At 43.0% G+C, this 16,256-nt stretch overlaps 1 protein-coding gene across 2 annotated transcripts in view; it reads left to right on the forward strand.

Annotated features, from left to right (window-relative positions):
* The first annotated feature begins 138 nt into the window (after positions 1 to 138).
* PRMT7 (protein arginine methyltransferase 7) overlaps positions 139 to 16,256 on the forward strand; it is a 34,784-nt gene continuing 18,666 nt past the window's right edge. Inside the window, exons 1-10 of one of the 2 annotated variants that reach the window (XM_063312754.1) lie at positions 139 to 157; positions 2,100 to 2,272; positions 3,551 to 3,587; positions 5,077 to 5,226; positions 9,370 to 9,478; positions 11,185 to 11,297; positions 11,807 to 12,048; positions 13,324 to 13,504; positions 15,271 to 15,398; positions 15,650 to 15,788. In XM_063312754.1, the coding sequence (XP_063168824.1) occupies positions 2,178 to 2,272; positions 3,551 to 3,587; positions 5,077 to 5,226; positions 9,370 to 9,478; positions 11,185 to 11,297; positions 11,807 to 12,048; positions 13,324 to 13,504; positions 15,271 to 15,398; positions 15,650 to 15,788 (1,194 nt within the window). In that variant the 5' untranslated portion in view covers positions 139 to 157; positions 2,100 to 2,177. Of the gene's footprint in view, positions 158 to 2,099; positions 2,273 to 3,550; positions 3,588 to 5,076; positions 5,227 to 9,369; positions 9,479 to 11,184; positions 11,298 to 11,806; positions 12,049 to 13,323; positions 13,505 to 15,270; positions 15,399 to 15,649; positions 15,789 to 16,256 lie in introns of those variants that run through there. The other variant, XM_063312755.1, reaches the window with a different exon arrangement.

The following is a 16,256-nucleotide window of genomic DNA, read 5'->3' on the forward strand; positions in this document are numbered from 1 at the left end:
CCAACCCTCTTGCCCCGCCTGGACAGATGTCTACCTCTAACCGGAAGTGCCATGGCGGTGTTGTTATACCTCTTTGGGACCTTGGTCCCCACGTGAGATCTGTTTTCGACCGGGCGGCCGCTCCGCGCGTTGCATTTTGGGAAGATGGTGGCGCCCGGTGAGTGGAAACGAGGGCGGTTGGCCGGTGGGAGGGAGGAATTGCTGGATAATCCGACTCTCGTGGCGTTTTCAGGGCTGGTGGCAGACGTGGGACCATGGGCTGTCCAAATGAGCTTGATTCATACATTATGCTCAGCTATGAAAGTAGCCAAGAAGGTTCACACAACCTTAGCATGTTGCGTGGATGGAGCCACGAGGTCTCGAACTCACCCAGAGTGAGTTGAGCCTTTGAGTCTGTAGGGCATTTCTATTTAAAGCTTCTTATAAAACAGCTCGGAACAGCCTGCGTGGCCTCCTAGCTGAATCCTCATAAGGGACTTGGGAGAGAGCACGAGAGAAGCAGCTTGTCTAGTGGTTACGGCGTCAGACTAGAAACCGAGCGACCGTTTGGGGTAACGTGAAAAGAAAAGCAAGTAGCCCATATTTTTCTAAAAGGCCGAACTCAGATTACACATACCTATTTCTTCTCTCTCCCCAATCGACTTCCAATGCTGAGTTCCACAGAATGTTTATTTTATATCCTGCCTTGATTATGCTTATAAATTACTCAAGGCGGTGAACATACCTAATGCTCCTTCCTCCTCCTGTTTTCCCCACAAAAGCAACCCTGTGAAGTGGGCTGGGCTGAGAGAAAGAGGGACTGGCCCAAGGTCACCCAGCTGGCTTTCATGCCTAAGGCGGGACTACAACTCACCATCTCCTGATTTCTAGCCTGTTGCCTTAACCACTAGACCAAACTGCTCTCCTTGTGGCAAACTTGGTTTACCACAAGTTTTAAAGATAAAACAAATCATAGTAGAGCATGGTATCATCTTGTTAATGTTATTGTGTTCTAAAAGAGCCAGTTTGGTGTGGTTAAAGGCACCAGGCTAGAAACCGGGAGACCGTGAGTTCTAGTCCATCCTTAGGCATAAAGCTGGGAGACCTTGGGCCAGCTCCACTCTCTCAGCCCCAGGAAGGAGGCAAGGCAAACCACTTCGGAAAAACCTTGCCAAGAAAACTGCAGGGACTTGTCCAGGCAGTCACCAGGAGTCAAAAGCTGACTTGAAGGCACTATATGTATGTATGCGATAGCATGAGTGCAGTTGGCTTCATGACATGTTGCAAGTCATAATGTTTGTTTAAATTTGGGTTAGGGTGATGTGAGCTATCTTGAGCTATAAATTATGGTTTATGGCTTAGTGTGATATGTGAACGTAGTTTATGGAAGACCAGAGTGGCTCTGTTTGTAACAGAGTGGGTAGTTGAGGGCAGCTGCATGAGTCCAAGAGAGATAATTTAAAGATTGAAGATGGGCCCATGTGTGCGCCAAATCACATTGCTCAGTTTGAATCTGAAGTGCTGCATAGCATTCCATCTTGGCATATTTCTTTTGTTGCTGTAGCATTTGCTGGTTGTTTCATATTCATGATGTCCAAATGCATCCTGCCAAAAAAAGAATGGAATATAGAACAGATCAGTCCAGAATTCTCACTCAAGGCACCAATTATCAGGTTCAAATTATCGTATTTGGACACATTGTGCAAAGATCTAGCTCCCTTGGAAAGTCCATAATGCTGGGAAGGGTAGAAGGAAGGTGAAGAAGAGGACAATGAATTGCAAGATGGATGGACTTGATTACAGTGATGATGGTTACACCACTGGAAGACCTAAAGGGACAGGTTGAGGACACATCATTCTGGATCACTATGAGTCAACACCAACTTAATGGCATATAATCAAATGGTCCGTCAAATGCATCCTGCAAAGTGACACCAGTCACAACCACATGCAGCTCTCTAAAGGGCAGTCCCACCATACATGTGGCTGCCAAATCATTCTTTTCATTTCTTGGGACTAAATCTCATAGCGGAGGACTTCAGGGCTTCATTTTGATCTAACAGCGGTATCATGACCGTATACACACCATTTCCTAAACAGTAATTTCTTTTCTTTTGCAGTAGGTTTCAGCTTACGTATCCAAAGACAGGATTTGAATTAAAAAGGACTTTCCTCAGCAATAACGAAGGAAGACAGTCATGAAGGTTTTCTGTGGAAGAGCCAATCCAGTTACTGGAGCAATGGAGTGGTTGGAGGAAGATGAGAATTATGATTACCATCAGGAAATTGCAAGGTCTGCTGGATATTTTTTTTGAATCATGATGTTAGTGTGATAATTCAATGTAGTGTGGTGGCAGCTGTGTTTCAGGCCAGGGTACAGCATAGAAACTGTGTTGGTCGTACTTGTTGACAGCTTTTGGAGAGACAGGCTTGGGAGAAACACAACCGTTCTGGTCCTCCTTGATTTCTCAGCAACTTTTGGTACCCTCAGCCATGGCATTCTTCTGGGCCAACTCCATGAGGCTGGAGTGGGGGGCACTGTTCTTCAGTGAGTCTACTCCTTCCCAAGGGGCCAGTTCTAATCAGTGTTGGGGGAAGAAGAGAGATTTCCCTGGAGACCTCTACTCTGTGCGATGCTCAGGGCTGTCTCCTCTCCCCACTATTCTTTACTATCAACACAAAACCATCGGGGAGGTCATCCACAGCTCAGGATCAGGTATCATCATTAAGCTGATGATAGCTAGTTGTTTATCTTGGCCCCAGGCTGAACAGGTGATGCAGTAAAGGAGAGGCTGTCGGAGTTTGGATGGAGAGGAACATACACAGGCTGAACCCTTTCAAGATGGAGTTGTTTTGGATTTGTAGGCCTAATCCCATATCTGACCCAGAACAGGGTTGTACTCAGAGGTGATTGCAATTTGAGGATCTTCCTGGACTCACAGCTCCTGCCTGAGGAGTAGGTGGGAGCGGTGGCCAGGCAAGCTTTCGTACAGTTACGTCTTATGCATGCATTGCAACCATTCCCGGATCAGGAGGTCTTGCTCATGGTCACTCATGCCTTAGTCACCTCCCATTTGGACTTCTGTAATGCAGTCTACATGCACTGCCCTTGAAAAGCATTCAGAAACAGCAGCTCATGCAAAATGTGGTGGTCCAGACCATGATGTGTATATCTGGATATAATTGGGTGACCCCCTGCTTTGGGACTGCATTAGTTACTAGTTTTCATCTAGGTGCAATTCAAGGTACTAATTGAGGCCCTGCATGGCTCTGGACCAGGTTATCTAAGGAACCGTCTTCTCTCATACTGATTTTAATCCAATTTTGCTTCCTTTTTGAGCATGACTCCATCTCTCCTTTGGGATGCTGTACAGGGTTCTGTACATAAATGTGATGTTTTTCCTTGTCACTTCGTAAGTAGCAGTGCAGTCATTGCACATGCTTATTCAGTACCGTAATAGGAATTGTTTGTCCTGTCATTTATTTAGCTCTTTTCTGATACCATTGGTCATCCTTGATAACTTTTTAAATCTGCACTGTGTTTGAGCTGAAAACTGAATTTTGTTTACAGGTCCTGCTATGCAGACATGCTGAATGACAAAGATCGAGTAAGTTATTTATTTATTTTAGCAGTGTCTTTTTAAATGTGGAAATTGCTTATGTGGCTCCATGAACCTCCACTCTGCAGGTGCCTTAAATTTATTATATTTCTCTGAGCATCCTAACCAGAGGTTCTTTTTCCATTGTCCAGAAATAAGCCCCAGTTTTTCTACTAGATCCGAAAATGTTCCTGGAATGCATCTGATTTTGTTCTTTGTGAATTACTAATAGGAGTTATCTCTATTTCTAAAATCTGTTACCATTCTTTAAAAGTATTTCTATTTCACAATTGAGGATCCTGGTATTTTTTTTTATATAGTTTATGGTTATAGTGTGTGATATGTTTAATAAACATTTGTGCTTTAATTTCTGGCTACTGGAATGAAGAGTAGCCTGGATTTGCACAACCCATACTTTTATTTGGGTTGATTGCATAAACCACAGTTGGTTGACTTTCACAGTACACTAAGTCATAAATTACGGTTTATACTATGTAGTAGTTTACATGATATGCGTAAGTAAAACTAACAGATCACACTATAACTTAGCATAACATTTTAACCCAGCCATAAACTTATTCCTAATTTGGAAGAACATAATTTGGAAAACTTTAAACTGCTTTTTTATTTGATTTAGTTTCCCTTACAGCTAGGTGAAAAGTGGGCATGTTTTGATGATAAACTCTCTCAGCTGCTTTCCAGTTGTTTGGCAAAGGGTTCTGTCATACCTCTGTCTGTTTTCATCCCCTCATGTAAACTACTTGTTTTGATAGCATGATGACGTACTTTTCCAGTAGCTCTGGATGATGTTCTGAAAGTTTTATGTTAAATGCTCTATTTCAGAATTTAGTCTTTTAATTGTTTGCTTTAATTTAGTTTTTAAAGATGATGGCATATTTAAAGAAAGACGGATTGGTCGACCGTCACTTCCTGTGGGGAATTAGGTCTATCTGTGTCTTGCAGCAGATGCCCAGATGTCTCTTTATTTAAAACAACAACAACAACAACCCAGTGAGTTTCATGGGTAAAAATCTGTTAAATTAAAACAGAACTGGAGGACTAGTCATGCTCTTTAAGGCACAGTGTCCCCACTTCTTGCAACATTTGCCCGTTTGGAAGCTTTAAAATGAAAACTATAAAAAGCACTTTCCAAGATCCCATTATCCCTGATATAGGATTATCCATTTCTGAGATTGTCTAAATTGTACCAGTAATTTCTGGTGAAAAAGTATTGAGTATTTGCTTTTTGCTTTCTTATTTTCAGATGTCTATGTGCAGTTACTGGAATCTCTGAATTTCAGAGGTTTGTGATAGTTTGTATGCTGCAGGCCAGGCACATCTGGAATGATATTGAGCATCCTTCAGAAAGTTTACCTTTTACTCCATTATTTTGCAAATGCCCACAGATCCAAAAAAACACATCACAGTAGGGTGCATCTGTCCATGGCTGAACAAATAGGGACACACTGAAATAACGGGTGCTTGTTTCTTTCACCAGAATACTAAGTATTTTCAGGGAATTCGTGCTGCAGTTAGCAGAGTGAAAGAGAGAGGGGAAAAAGCCATTGTCCTGGACATAGGGACTGGCACTGGACTCTTGTCCATGATGGCAGTGACAGCAGGTGCTGACTTCTGCTATGGTATTGAGGTAAGCATCAGCTCTCCCTTGTCTGTGTGTAACCCATGTGGATCGATTGAGTAGGAGACAATTCTTGAATGTATGATGGAAACAAATGTCTGTTCTGCCGTGTTCCGTATCAAGCTCAGAAAGGTTGTTTTTCTCTGGCTATTCCATATTCTTGAATGTTCATTGCGGCATGACTGGTACAGAGTGTACATCCCTGCTTTACTGTTGCTAGCATAGTGTTTGAGAACCCTTCATCATGTTTCCAGGGTTAGAAGTTGAGCAGAAACCTGCAGATTCTGAGTATGTTGAACCCTAATTAACTCTGATTCAAAGGGAGCCATCAGCATTCTCCTTTTTGCCATTCAAGCTTCTGATCGTAGCCTTCCTATTAATTGATCGTTCAGATTCAGAAGATGACCCTCCCATAGTCTTTGCATTTTTCAGCCATGTCACAGACTGTTTAGGTTTAGAGACAGTAGCAGGAAAGGAGTAAGCTAAAAACTTCTGTTGTTCCTGCCAGCCTTCTGAAACCCCCAGTTGGTCCCAAAAGCTGCTGAACAACACTTTTTATTGAGAGTCTACCCAACCTATAACTTCCTCTCGTGAGCTCTCCAAGGTCCTGACAATGCTTTGTTAATGCTTTGTTTTCCAGAGCCTGAAACTCTTGGTGCCTTTGCATTCTTTGGCAATCCCAATGTTTGGTTGATTTTCTTGAGGTCCTTGCCCAGGACAGCCTCACTTTGGATGTGAATTGATTTTCAAACTTGAGAGGCAGAATGTTGTGCCGGGCATATACCACCAACTTTTGAAAGAAATTAATCACATTACAGTCCGCCTTTAATAATTTTGCCAAAAAAATGTGATTCATCAAATATGTTATTCTTGCAAACAGTAAAGAGGAGAGAATGTTGGAGAGCCTGTAATAAATGAGAAAGACCTATTATATCTAAGCTCAGGAGTTCTTGCCCACCAGGGTATAAAAAAAATATGTGGGATGGTGAAAGTTACTATAGCCTCTAGTTTTTGTGGTATTCTGTCACTGCAGTCTTTCTCATCCAGAAAGCCCAACTGATATTTTGAAACATGGGTGTGCAATTTTTTCCCTGGGCCCAAGGCCACAATTGAATGATATGCTGGGGATTATACTGGAAAGTAGTGAGTGGGACCAGGTTAAAAACTCAACTTGTTTTGATTTGATTTATATTTAAATGTTGTTAAATACAGCTAGTATTACTTTCCAGTCATGCAGTAATAATTCCTCATTCTTTAAAAATAACAGTTGGGTGATACCATTGGATGGCTATGCCCAAGGCTTTCAGAGACTTCATTCTGCCATGGGGCCCTTTGGTGGTGCATTTAAATCTTTCTCCTACATCTAAGAATGCATCTTAAGGGTTTAGCATTATTCAAAAAGTAGGATGATAGCTGAAAGTAAAGGGGTATTGGAGATATTTGATCTGATCCCACTCTTTTACTGCTTCTGTTTTAAAATAGCTACGGTGACTCTCTTTTTGGTTTGAGAAGTGATCATGGGCCTTGTAATATTTACTCAATCTACGCTGCACCCTTGCCATTGTCCAGTGGGGGAGAGGCAGACGTCACACAAGGATCCATTTCGTGCAGGAGATTAACTAACAGGATAGAGGGGGTTAGAATAGGGAGTGGATTCAAGAAAGCACTTCCGTTCTTTCCAACATCTTCCCAAGCAGTCTTTATCCAACGGCAAACACAATTTCTGTCTACAAAATCCCTGCAAAGGTTTTTGTACCAAAGTTTGCGTAATAGAGTCAAGGAATATCTAAGTTAGGGCTTTTCACATGTGCATGAACTTCACTATCTTAAAGGTCCCCTGTTTTTTACAGCTGATAATTGTATTTACTTAGCTGAATCTCATGCGCAGAGCTGGTTTTGTCTTGGAGTTAACAGAGAAACATCTGTACATGTAAGAGATCTGTATGTGCACCCAAGAGAATGGATCATACTGCTTTCTGTTACAAACGTCTGGTGGGATACCAACTTTTTCTTTCTCCTCTGTGTTAAACCCAACCTCTACAGGGGTTCAAAAAGTGGATTATTCCACAGATATCTGACACTGTACAATTTGTTTTCCCACCTCAGAGTCTGCTTAGTAGCATGCATAGACTTGGTTTCAGTCTGTGTAGTTTCCAAGAAAAAGCCTGTGTATTGATAACTCTGAAATGTTTAATAACATTAAGGCTTTGATCAGAAAGGAAATTTTGTATTTTGCTTCTGTGCATTTGAGGAGATGGGGACACAGTGCGGTTGGAAAATGTATTAAGCCATTGACTAATGAAAGACTTTTTGGCCAGCAGTGGTCTGTGGCCATCTGTGATTTTCCCTTTTAGCTTCACATTTACATTTTGGCAGGAAACAAGGCATTTTTGACAGCTTTGGATGTGAAAGGCATCTTATTTTGTCAAGGTTCATTCTTTAATTAGATGTACAGAAGCTTTGTAGCCTTGAGAATACAAAGTCAGAACACTTAAGTCTTTTCCCAACAGTAGTCTCTTTGCTAAGTTGTTACAATTTACCTTGTTTTAAGTGCCCAGGTCAGTGCAAAATTTTAATCCAACTTTTGCAAGTTGGCAAAGAGGATGAGTGATCAGCTCTTTCCAACAAGCAAAATAAGAATTAAGTAGAACCCCTTGCTGTTAATGTGGCATTAAGGTAATCTGAAAAAGCTGGATGTTTACTAGAAGTTGTACTGTTGGTAGGTGAAGCAGCCACAGTGTTTGTGCTTAACGGTGTTGCTTTGGAATAACCATTCAAAACTGGCTGTAGTAATTTTCTGATGATGTTTTGAACCTGGAAATTAGGTCCTGTTGACTTCTTTTTCAGGGGGAGTTGGTATAGAGATATGGGTAAATAATGGAAACTGTATCATAGGAAGATTCTGGTTCACTTCTCTTCTGAGCAGTTGTGAGGGTCTCGATCTTAAGATCTAATTTCAGGAACTCACAGCACAAGCCACGATGGATATGCAAGGTTCTTTCTTAGGTCTGTATCTCACTCTATTAAAGCCACAACTGGGTTCTGCTTCCTGCCGCCTCCCTCCTTAAGCATCCTGCCTTTTCTTTGTCCCACCCCTTCCTCTGCATTGACAGCTTGCGTGATGGTGGCATCTCATTTGTGAGTGGGATTGCTGATAGCTGCTCTCTTCTCATCCCTTGCCCCTCCACTGTTTCTCCTCTGTCCTTCATTCCCCCTGATGGGTAAGGTAGGAGCAGCCAGTCGCAGTTAGCTATTGCTTCTGGGTTCTCCATCCTTACAGCAATGAATTTGCTAGATGGCCTTAAGCAAAAAAAAAAAAAAACAACTCTCCCAGTTTTCTCAGCCACCTAGACCCTAGTCTGTTCAATGGAGGTTTCTCTTAATGAAGACTGTAGAACAGTGTTTTGCAGTGCTGGCTGGGGCATTCTGGGAGTTGAAGTCCATACATCTTAAAGTTACTGAGGTTGAGAAATACTGGTGTAGAAGATCACAGCATTCCTTCTAGGATCAAAACTTTGTGGTCTCAGACTGGTCAAATGTTGTAGTTTCCCCAATGTCTCCTTCCTTTTTGCATACTCCACGCATGAGAGAAGTAAAAATACTGCAAAACGTCTAAGTTTGGGACTACATGGGCAAATTCCTGTTCATCCCGCTCAGCCTTTTCCAGCTGGGTGCCCTCAAGATGTATTGGACTACTGTACAGCTCTCAAATCCCCATTTATCTCAGCCTTTAGTGTTCTAGGGAACCCGGGAATTATAGTCTCCAAGAATGGGGAAGGCTGAAATAGCGTGAAGCTCAGAAGTTAGTCCTGAAAAGCAATTGCATTAGAGTAGCAGATTTCTAAGATTCACAGGTAGGCCAGCAGCAAAATCCCATCGTGGTCTTACAACACAGGAACTTTTCATGATAAAAGATGCTCCCTCCTGCCCTTAATTTTTGTCATGGACTCTCAACTCAAAATGGCAGCTCTACACTGGAGAGCTTTTAAAGATTAATGAGGTAATATAGATGGCATCTTTAAATTTATTATGGATGCCCAGAGTCTACTGGAGTGGGTGGCCATAACAAATCTGAATGAATGAATGAATGAATGAATGAATGAATGAATGTTGAAATGCATTGTATAAATGCCAAGGGTTGTTCTGTTGCAGGTCTTTAAGCCAATGGCTGATACAGCGGTGAAGATCGTGGAAAAGAATGGCTTCAGTGACAAAATAAAGATAATTAACAAGCACTCCACCGAAGTTACTGTCGGGTCAGGTGAGTCTCCGTGCCTTGACTTACACAGAATGGAATATTTTTTCTTTACTCTCTTTTTAAAAAAGAAATGATGTGTATAAAGTGGAATGCAATTATACGAATGTCAGTCTAAATGCAATCCAAGAGAACATTTAAAAAATGCAGCTAAGCTGGAGGAGTACTTAATCTAAATTTTCAAGGAGAAATAAAATGTATCTTCCTAGTGCGAAAAAGATTGCTACGTCATGTAGTAGAGGAAATTCCTCCATGGGGTGCCATCCCTAAGAAAGATTTCCCTTTTTTTCTCTCTGACGGCCATTTGCCGATTGATAGAATTGCATTTTTTTCCTGTGTCTCTGCTGGAAAAGTGCACAACCTTATGTTGTATCTACATTTAGCTGATAGCTGTGAAGGAAAGCTTTAAAATTTGCCCAGAGGAGACTAAGAAGAGGAAGTTGCAGGATTTCAGTTTAGCACTTCATGGCCTTTCTTCCAGTGAAAGCATCTTCTGCTTAGGAAGCTTCTCAGCAAACTCTGCCTCGATCAGCTCGCAGTTTCTCCCTTCTTGTGTGCCACAAAAACCCATGTGCTTGTTTTTTTTAGTGTACGTTTTCAAAAAAGCCCCATCAGTGCCAAAGTTTTCGAGCATCACGTGCAATAACCATGTTATTGTAGCAGGAAAACCTGGTTTACTTGAGGTATTGAATTTTGTTGGGGGTGCACAGAATATTCACAGCTCTGCTTCGTTTCGCCTTTGGTCTTGCTCATCCGCGAAGGAATTTAGCTGCTTTTTATCTCTGCAGCCAGCGTTCTCACCTCAGGTTTGCTGAAAGCTGGTATTTGGTGCTATACTTAGAACCGCTTTTTCCATTCTGAAGCACCTCAGAGTATTTTTTTGGGGTAGGAATGTTCTTCTTCCCCCACCAGTCTGTTTTTTCCTGAGCCTTCCTAGCACAGCCAGCAACAGGAAGACAACTTCTTGGAAAATTGCAAATTCCATGGGAAGCGAATAGGCTCATTGGAAAAAATTATGCAACAGCACCTCTGTAATGAAAGGGAGAATTGCCACCATGCTTATATTACACTTTCCCTGGGTTATAACGTTTAGGCTAGGCTCATATACCATACTGTGCTGTGACCTGATTCATGGTGGTTTGCTGAATATGCTAAAATTGGCTAGGTTCAGTCGCTGTGCTAAGCAAAAACCAAACTAACTTCATTATAGTTTAATGCCTTGTGCAGGCCTAGCCTCTGTTTACTCTTTGGAGAGACTGATTAATCCAAAGCTGCACAGTGTGCTTCCAGCTGAAAAGACTGGAACTTTCCTTACTCCAAACCCAGCATTTAGCCTCTGAGGTGTGTTGTATATGCAGTGAGAACATCATGAGAGCCTTGTGGTTTCTGCATTTATTCTTCCCTTTGGGTTCAACAGACGCTGGTTGCCATCGTTGATAGGTCTGGGAGAGGAGGGGAATGAAAGAGAAACAGGAGACAATTTCATGAAAGATAAACAGTTCTGATTACATCTCCTAACTCTATTTCTTATTATTCAGTGGCAGAGGACTATTGGTTACATCTCTTTAAAAGAATATGCTGCCCATATGCTTTTAGATCAAACACATTTAGTAGAAAAGTCTAAAACAGGTTCAGTTGGGAGCCAGTTTGCAGCATTCTAAGCAAAATTCCAGAATCACTTGTTGCTGTTGGTTTTGTATTACGTTTTCCAGATGGAGACATGCAGTCTCGTGCAAACATCCTGATAACAGAGCTGTTTGACACCGAATTGATCGGAGAAGGGGCCTTGCCGTCTTACGAGCATGCTCACAAGCGCCTGATGCAGGTAAGGAATGAACTAGACCAGACAAGATAAATTTGCCTCTGTTCTGTGATGGAAAGACAGTCAACCCCCAGATTTATCGTGATGAAACACTTCCCAATTCTGAGCTGAGCAATTTTGTTTATTAGCGTATGACTCTCAAAATGATTAAACTGATATTTGGCCTGTCATTAATATTGTGGGTGTCTTAAATTTAATCAGCTTTTGAGACAGTTCTCACACTTTTAGAGACCAGCGTAGTGCTGTAATGAAATCAGTTATAGAAAGGATGCACACACACACACACTTTCTGAGCAAATTTCATGGGATCAAGCTACCTAGCAAGTTTCAAGAGGCAGGTACCAAATCTGTGAGCAGTGTTTAAGGCTGTAGTAGATACTTAAATCCCTGAAACTTTGTTTTCTGCGTAGTTGCTATTTTTAAGATAGGGTTTCATCTCGTCATTTCCTTTTCTCCAAAAGCATGATATGGACCGTATTTGATTTCTTCCCTATTCATTCTTAAATGAGCAGGAGGGATGTGAGGCAGTACCTCATAGAGCAACTGTGTATGCCCAGTTGGTGGAGTCCAAGCGAATGTCGTCTTGGAACAAGCTGTTTCCCATTCATGTCCAAGCAGAAGGTGACAAGAAGGCCATTGTCTTCCCATCAGAAATGGACATCTGCCCTGGTGCACCTTCTGTCTATGATATCCAGCTGAATCAGGTGCCCTTGCACGACTTTGTGACTCTCAGTGAAGTGGTCACTATGTTCAGGTGAGTGCTATGCTGTGGTGCTGTTTTTGGGGCCGTGTGTATTTTTCTTACGTATCTTTATCTGCGTGTACATCTGTATATGTATTTAAACCTCTGGAGCATGGCTTGTGGATCATATAAAACCTCCAAGAGCTGATTTTTTTTTTTTTAGTGGTCTTTAGCTCTCAAAATCATTACCAAATTTAGGCAGTGTGGTGATGATTTTCACTGTGCAATTGTCCTTTTTTCATTAAAGTAAAAAACATTAGCTTGGTTAAATTTCCACTAGGTTTAACCATCTGGTTGGTGTTTAAAGGCCCAGGACTCCTGCCAGTGGGATAGGTTTTGCAATTCCCCCTGCTTATAAACACTTTTAAAAGTGTTTCCTCATTGCTATAGTCGAAGTAAGTAAGATGAAGCTTGTCATCCATACAATAGATGAGTAAATCTCTGATCCTGATGAAGGGACCAACTGGTCTTGAGTTGGATGGGTTGTACTCCCCCATACTTTACCCCCAAACTTAACCCATAGATAAAGTTTATACCTTGGGAGTTTTTGAATTTGAATTTGATGTGATCTGTGGAAGGACAATTGGGAACTTTTTCACAGGTTTTCATCGATTTGGATTGCTATGTCAGTTGTGACTACCTGGGGAAACAGCTTTCCCCTAAGTTATGCATGAACTGGGTAGATGTAGCCTGGACTACTGTGATAAATTGTAGGTTGGCCTGCCCTTGAAGAGGAGTTAGAAACTTCAGCTGGTACAGAATATTGGGTCCTTGTTCCTTTCATTCCGAAATAGTTAATCCAGGTTACTGAAGAATCATTTTCACCCATGGGAAGCCCATCCGTGCTCTAGGATCATCTTCGAAAGGTTTATTTACTCACTCCCCTTTGCCTATGGAGATGATCCAGAAGGATGGTGGCAATAGAGGGAAGGTGTCTATTGGCAACCCCCAACCCAGCCCCCACCTAACGGGATTCCCTTGTGAGAACCACAGGGCATGTTCTGTGGTTGTTATTTTATCATATGTATTTCTTAATATACATGGTGCTTTTAGCTTTGCTATCAGGAGGATTAATACATTAAATAACGTGCGTTATTACACACTGGTAGTTCATTAATGCATTCAAAAGAGAGGTTCTGAGATAACATACTGTACATTGACCTTAATACTTTTCTGCTTCTTTTATTTATCTTCTTACATAATGAATCAATGCTGCTTAACACTTAACAACCCAAGTGAAAAGGCACCCTTTAAAAGGAGCTGATTTCAGTTCACTGTTTTCCACAGTATAGATCTCAGTAAGCCGGTCAGCAGAACCTCTGTGTCCCACACGGTGAAGCTGGAACCGATCAAGTCTGGCAAAGCCCAAGTGGTCCTCTCCTGGTGGGACATTGACATGGACCCTGCTGGGTCCATAAAATGCACATTGGCCCCATATTGGGTACAAAGCACTTACGAAGAGACCCCGGTAAGCTTTTTCTAATTAGTTGTCTTATTCATATTTTCATGTAATCCACAAACATCTACATGGCACTGCTGAGTGAGCATATCTGCCAGTTGAGGGTTTGGTATTATCATTATGTTGATGATGCCCAGTTATATCCTTCAGCTCTGGGCCAGCCAGGTGAGGCTCTTGGGTTTCTGTCCCAGGGCCTGGAGGCTGTGCAGGGGTGGATGGGGAGCAACTGTCTCCAACTCAATCCTACCAAGACTGAGTAGCCGTGGGTTTTTGAACTGCCCAGATCTGGGGACCTTCTGTCTTTGACCTTGGATGGGGTTGCACTCTGGGGATCTTCCAGGACTCAGAGCTCCTGCGTGATGAGCAGGTGGCAGCTGTGGCCAGGAAGGCCTTTGCCCAGCTTCATCTAGTGTGCCAGATGCACCCTTTCCTAGATCGGGGGGCCTTCAAACAGTCATTCATGCCCTGGTCCCCTCACGGCTTGCCCACTGCAATGGCAGGGGACATTGATCATCCTCCCAACTACTGCCCCTGATTGCACATTTTCACTTATTTGCATATGAGACTTTCACCCCTTAATGTCACATCCCTTTGAGATTCTTGCAGGAACAAAGAAAAGCATTTGGAGCCAGTTGGGTGTAGTGGTTAATGCAGGGCTTCCCAAACTTTTTCCTTCGTTACCCAAAACCGCCTATCAGAAAGTCCTTTTTACCCAATGTAGGTAAAACACTTTAAGTCAGTTTAATGGGTTCATGGGTCGTTACCCAAAGAAAAAACGCTTTTACCCAATTTTGGGTAATTTACCCATGTTTGGGAAGCACTGGGTTAAGGCATCAGGCTAGAGACTGTGAGTTCTAGTCCCACCTTAGGCCTGAAAGCCGGCTGGGTGACCTTGGGCCAGTCCCTCTCTCTCAGCCCAAGAGCCAATCAGGCGTGGTATGAGAGTTCTAGTCCCGCCTTAGGCATGAAAGCCGGCTGGGTGACCTTGGGCCAGTCCCTCTCTCTCAGCCCAAGAGCCAATCAGGTGTGGTATGAGAGTTCTAGTCCCGCCTTAGGCCTGAAAGCCGGCTGGGTGACCTTGGGCCAGTCCCTCTCTCTCAGCCCAAGAGCCAATCAGGTGTGGTAGGAGAGTTCTAGTCCCGCCTTAGGCACGAAAGCTGGCTGGGTGACCTTGGGCCAGTCCCACCCTCTCAGCCCAAGAGCCAACCAGGTGTGGTAGGAGAGTTCTAGTCCCGCCTTAGGCACGAAAGCCAGCTGGGTGACCTTGGGCCAGTCCCACCCTCTCAGCCCAAGAGCCAATCAGGCGTGGTATGAGAGTTCTAGTCCCGCCTTAGGCATGAAGCCAGCTGGGTGACCGTGGGCCAGTCACTCTCTCAGCCCTAGGAAGCAGGTAATGGCAAACCACTTCTGAAAAACCTTGCCAAGAAAACTGCTGGGACTTGTCCAGGCAGTTTCCAGGAGTCAACACTGACTTAAAGGCACAACAAAAACAAACATTTAATAACAAAGTTCATTTCAAGGGGCCTTGCATCTCTTCTAACGCATGTACGTGTGTGTCTGTGTGTGATATCCGCCATAACGGCAGCCCTATAGCAAATGGAGAATGAATGCTGAGCAGCAGTCTTGCCAACATGCTATCAAATGATGATCTGCTGTTGGGGTCCGTGTTCTTTGCTCAGTTCCCCAACAAGACCCTTCTGTGGCATTGCTGAAATAATGAGCAATTATTTGCTGTGCCTCTTTTCCAAATTCCTCTTTTGTTTCATTGTTTTCAGTGGAGAGATCATTGGATGCAGTGTGTATATTTCCTTCCAAATGAAGAACTTGTTTCCCAAGGCCAGAGCATGGACTTGACTGCTTTTCATGATGATTACTCTGTATGGTATAAGCTTCAAAAAAGCAGGTAACTCAAGATGGGAAACGGAAAGTGGAGCTGCTGATCAAACAAAGCGTGTTAGTCTGGAAAGGCTTACTTTCTGGATGACTGGAAGCTGGGGGATTGTCATTATTGTTAGGGAATGTGAGACAACAGTCTGGAAATTCTGAGGGTCCCACAAACATCCCTTCGTTCCACAATTTTGGCTCAGGTAAGAGATGATTTGGAATACGTACTGTATGTCATTGAGCTGATAATGTTCAATCCTGTGGTTTTAGAAATGAAGGATCAAAGACTTCTGAACTCATCCAGAGGCCAGTGTGTAGATGTCAGGCCCACCTGTTGTGGAACCGGCCCCGGTTTGGAGAACTCAATGACTGGAACCGCACATCTCACTATTTTCAAGCTCTGAAGAAGGTAAGATTTTTTTTTCCTTCCTTCCTTCCTTCCTTCCTTCCTTCCTTCCTTCCTTCCTTCCTTCCTTCCTTCCTTCCTTCCTTCCTTCCTTCCTTCCTTCCTTCCTTCCTTCCTTCCTTCCTTCCTTCCTTCCTTCCTTCCTTCCTTCCTTCCTTCCTTCCTTCCTTCCTTCCTTCCTTCCTTCCTTCCTTCCTTCCTTCCAATTTCTATCACCACCCATCTCTCCCAAAAAGGGGACTCTGGGCAGTTTGCTGATTTACTGTATCACCGGTGACTTCTTCCTGCCTTGATGTCTGTGTTGCTTTGTTCAGTGGGGAAATAATAAATGTACAGCCCTGCTTAATCTTCCATTGCGAACAACACCAGTCATGTGTCTTTCTGGGTCTGTGTAAAACATTGTTTCCCAACCTGGCATCTTCCAAATGTGTTAAGATCGTAGTCTTACGAATCCTCAGCTGATGTGGCAGA

This window comes from Candoia aspera, chromosome 11, assembly GCF_035149785.1.
Source record: "Candoia aspera isolate rCanAsp1 chromosome 11, rCanAsp1.hap2, whole genome shotgun sequence".
Lineage (NCBI taxonomy): Eukaryota > Metazoa > Chordata > Lepidosauria > Squamata > Boidae > Candoia > Candoia aspera.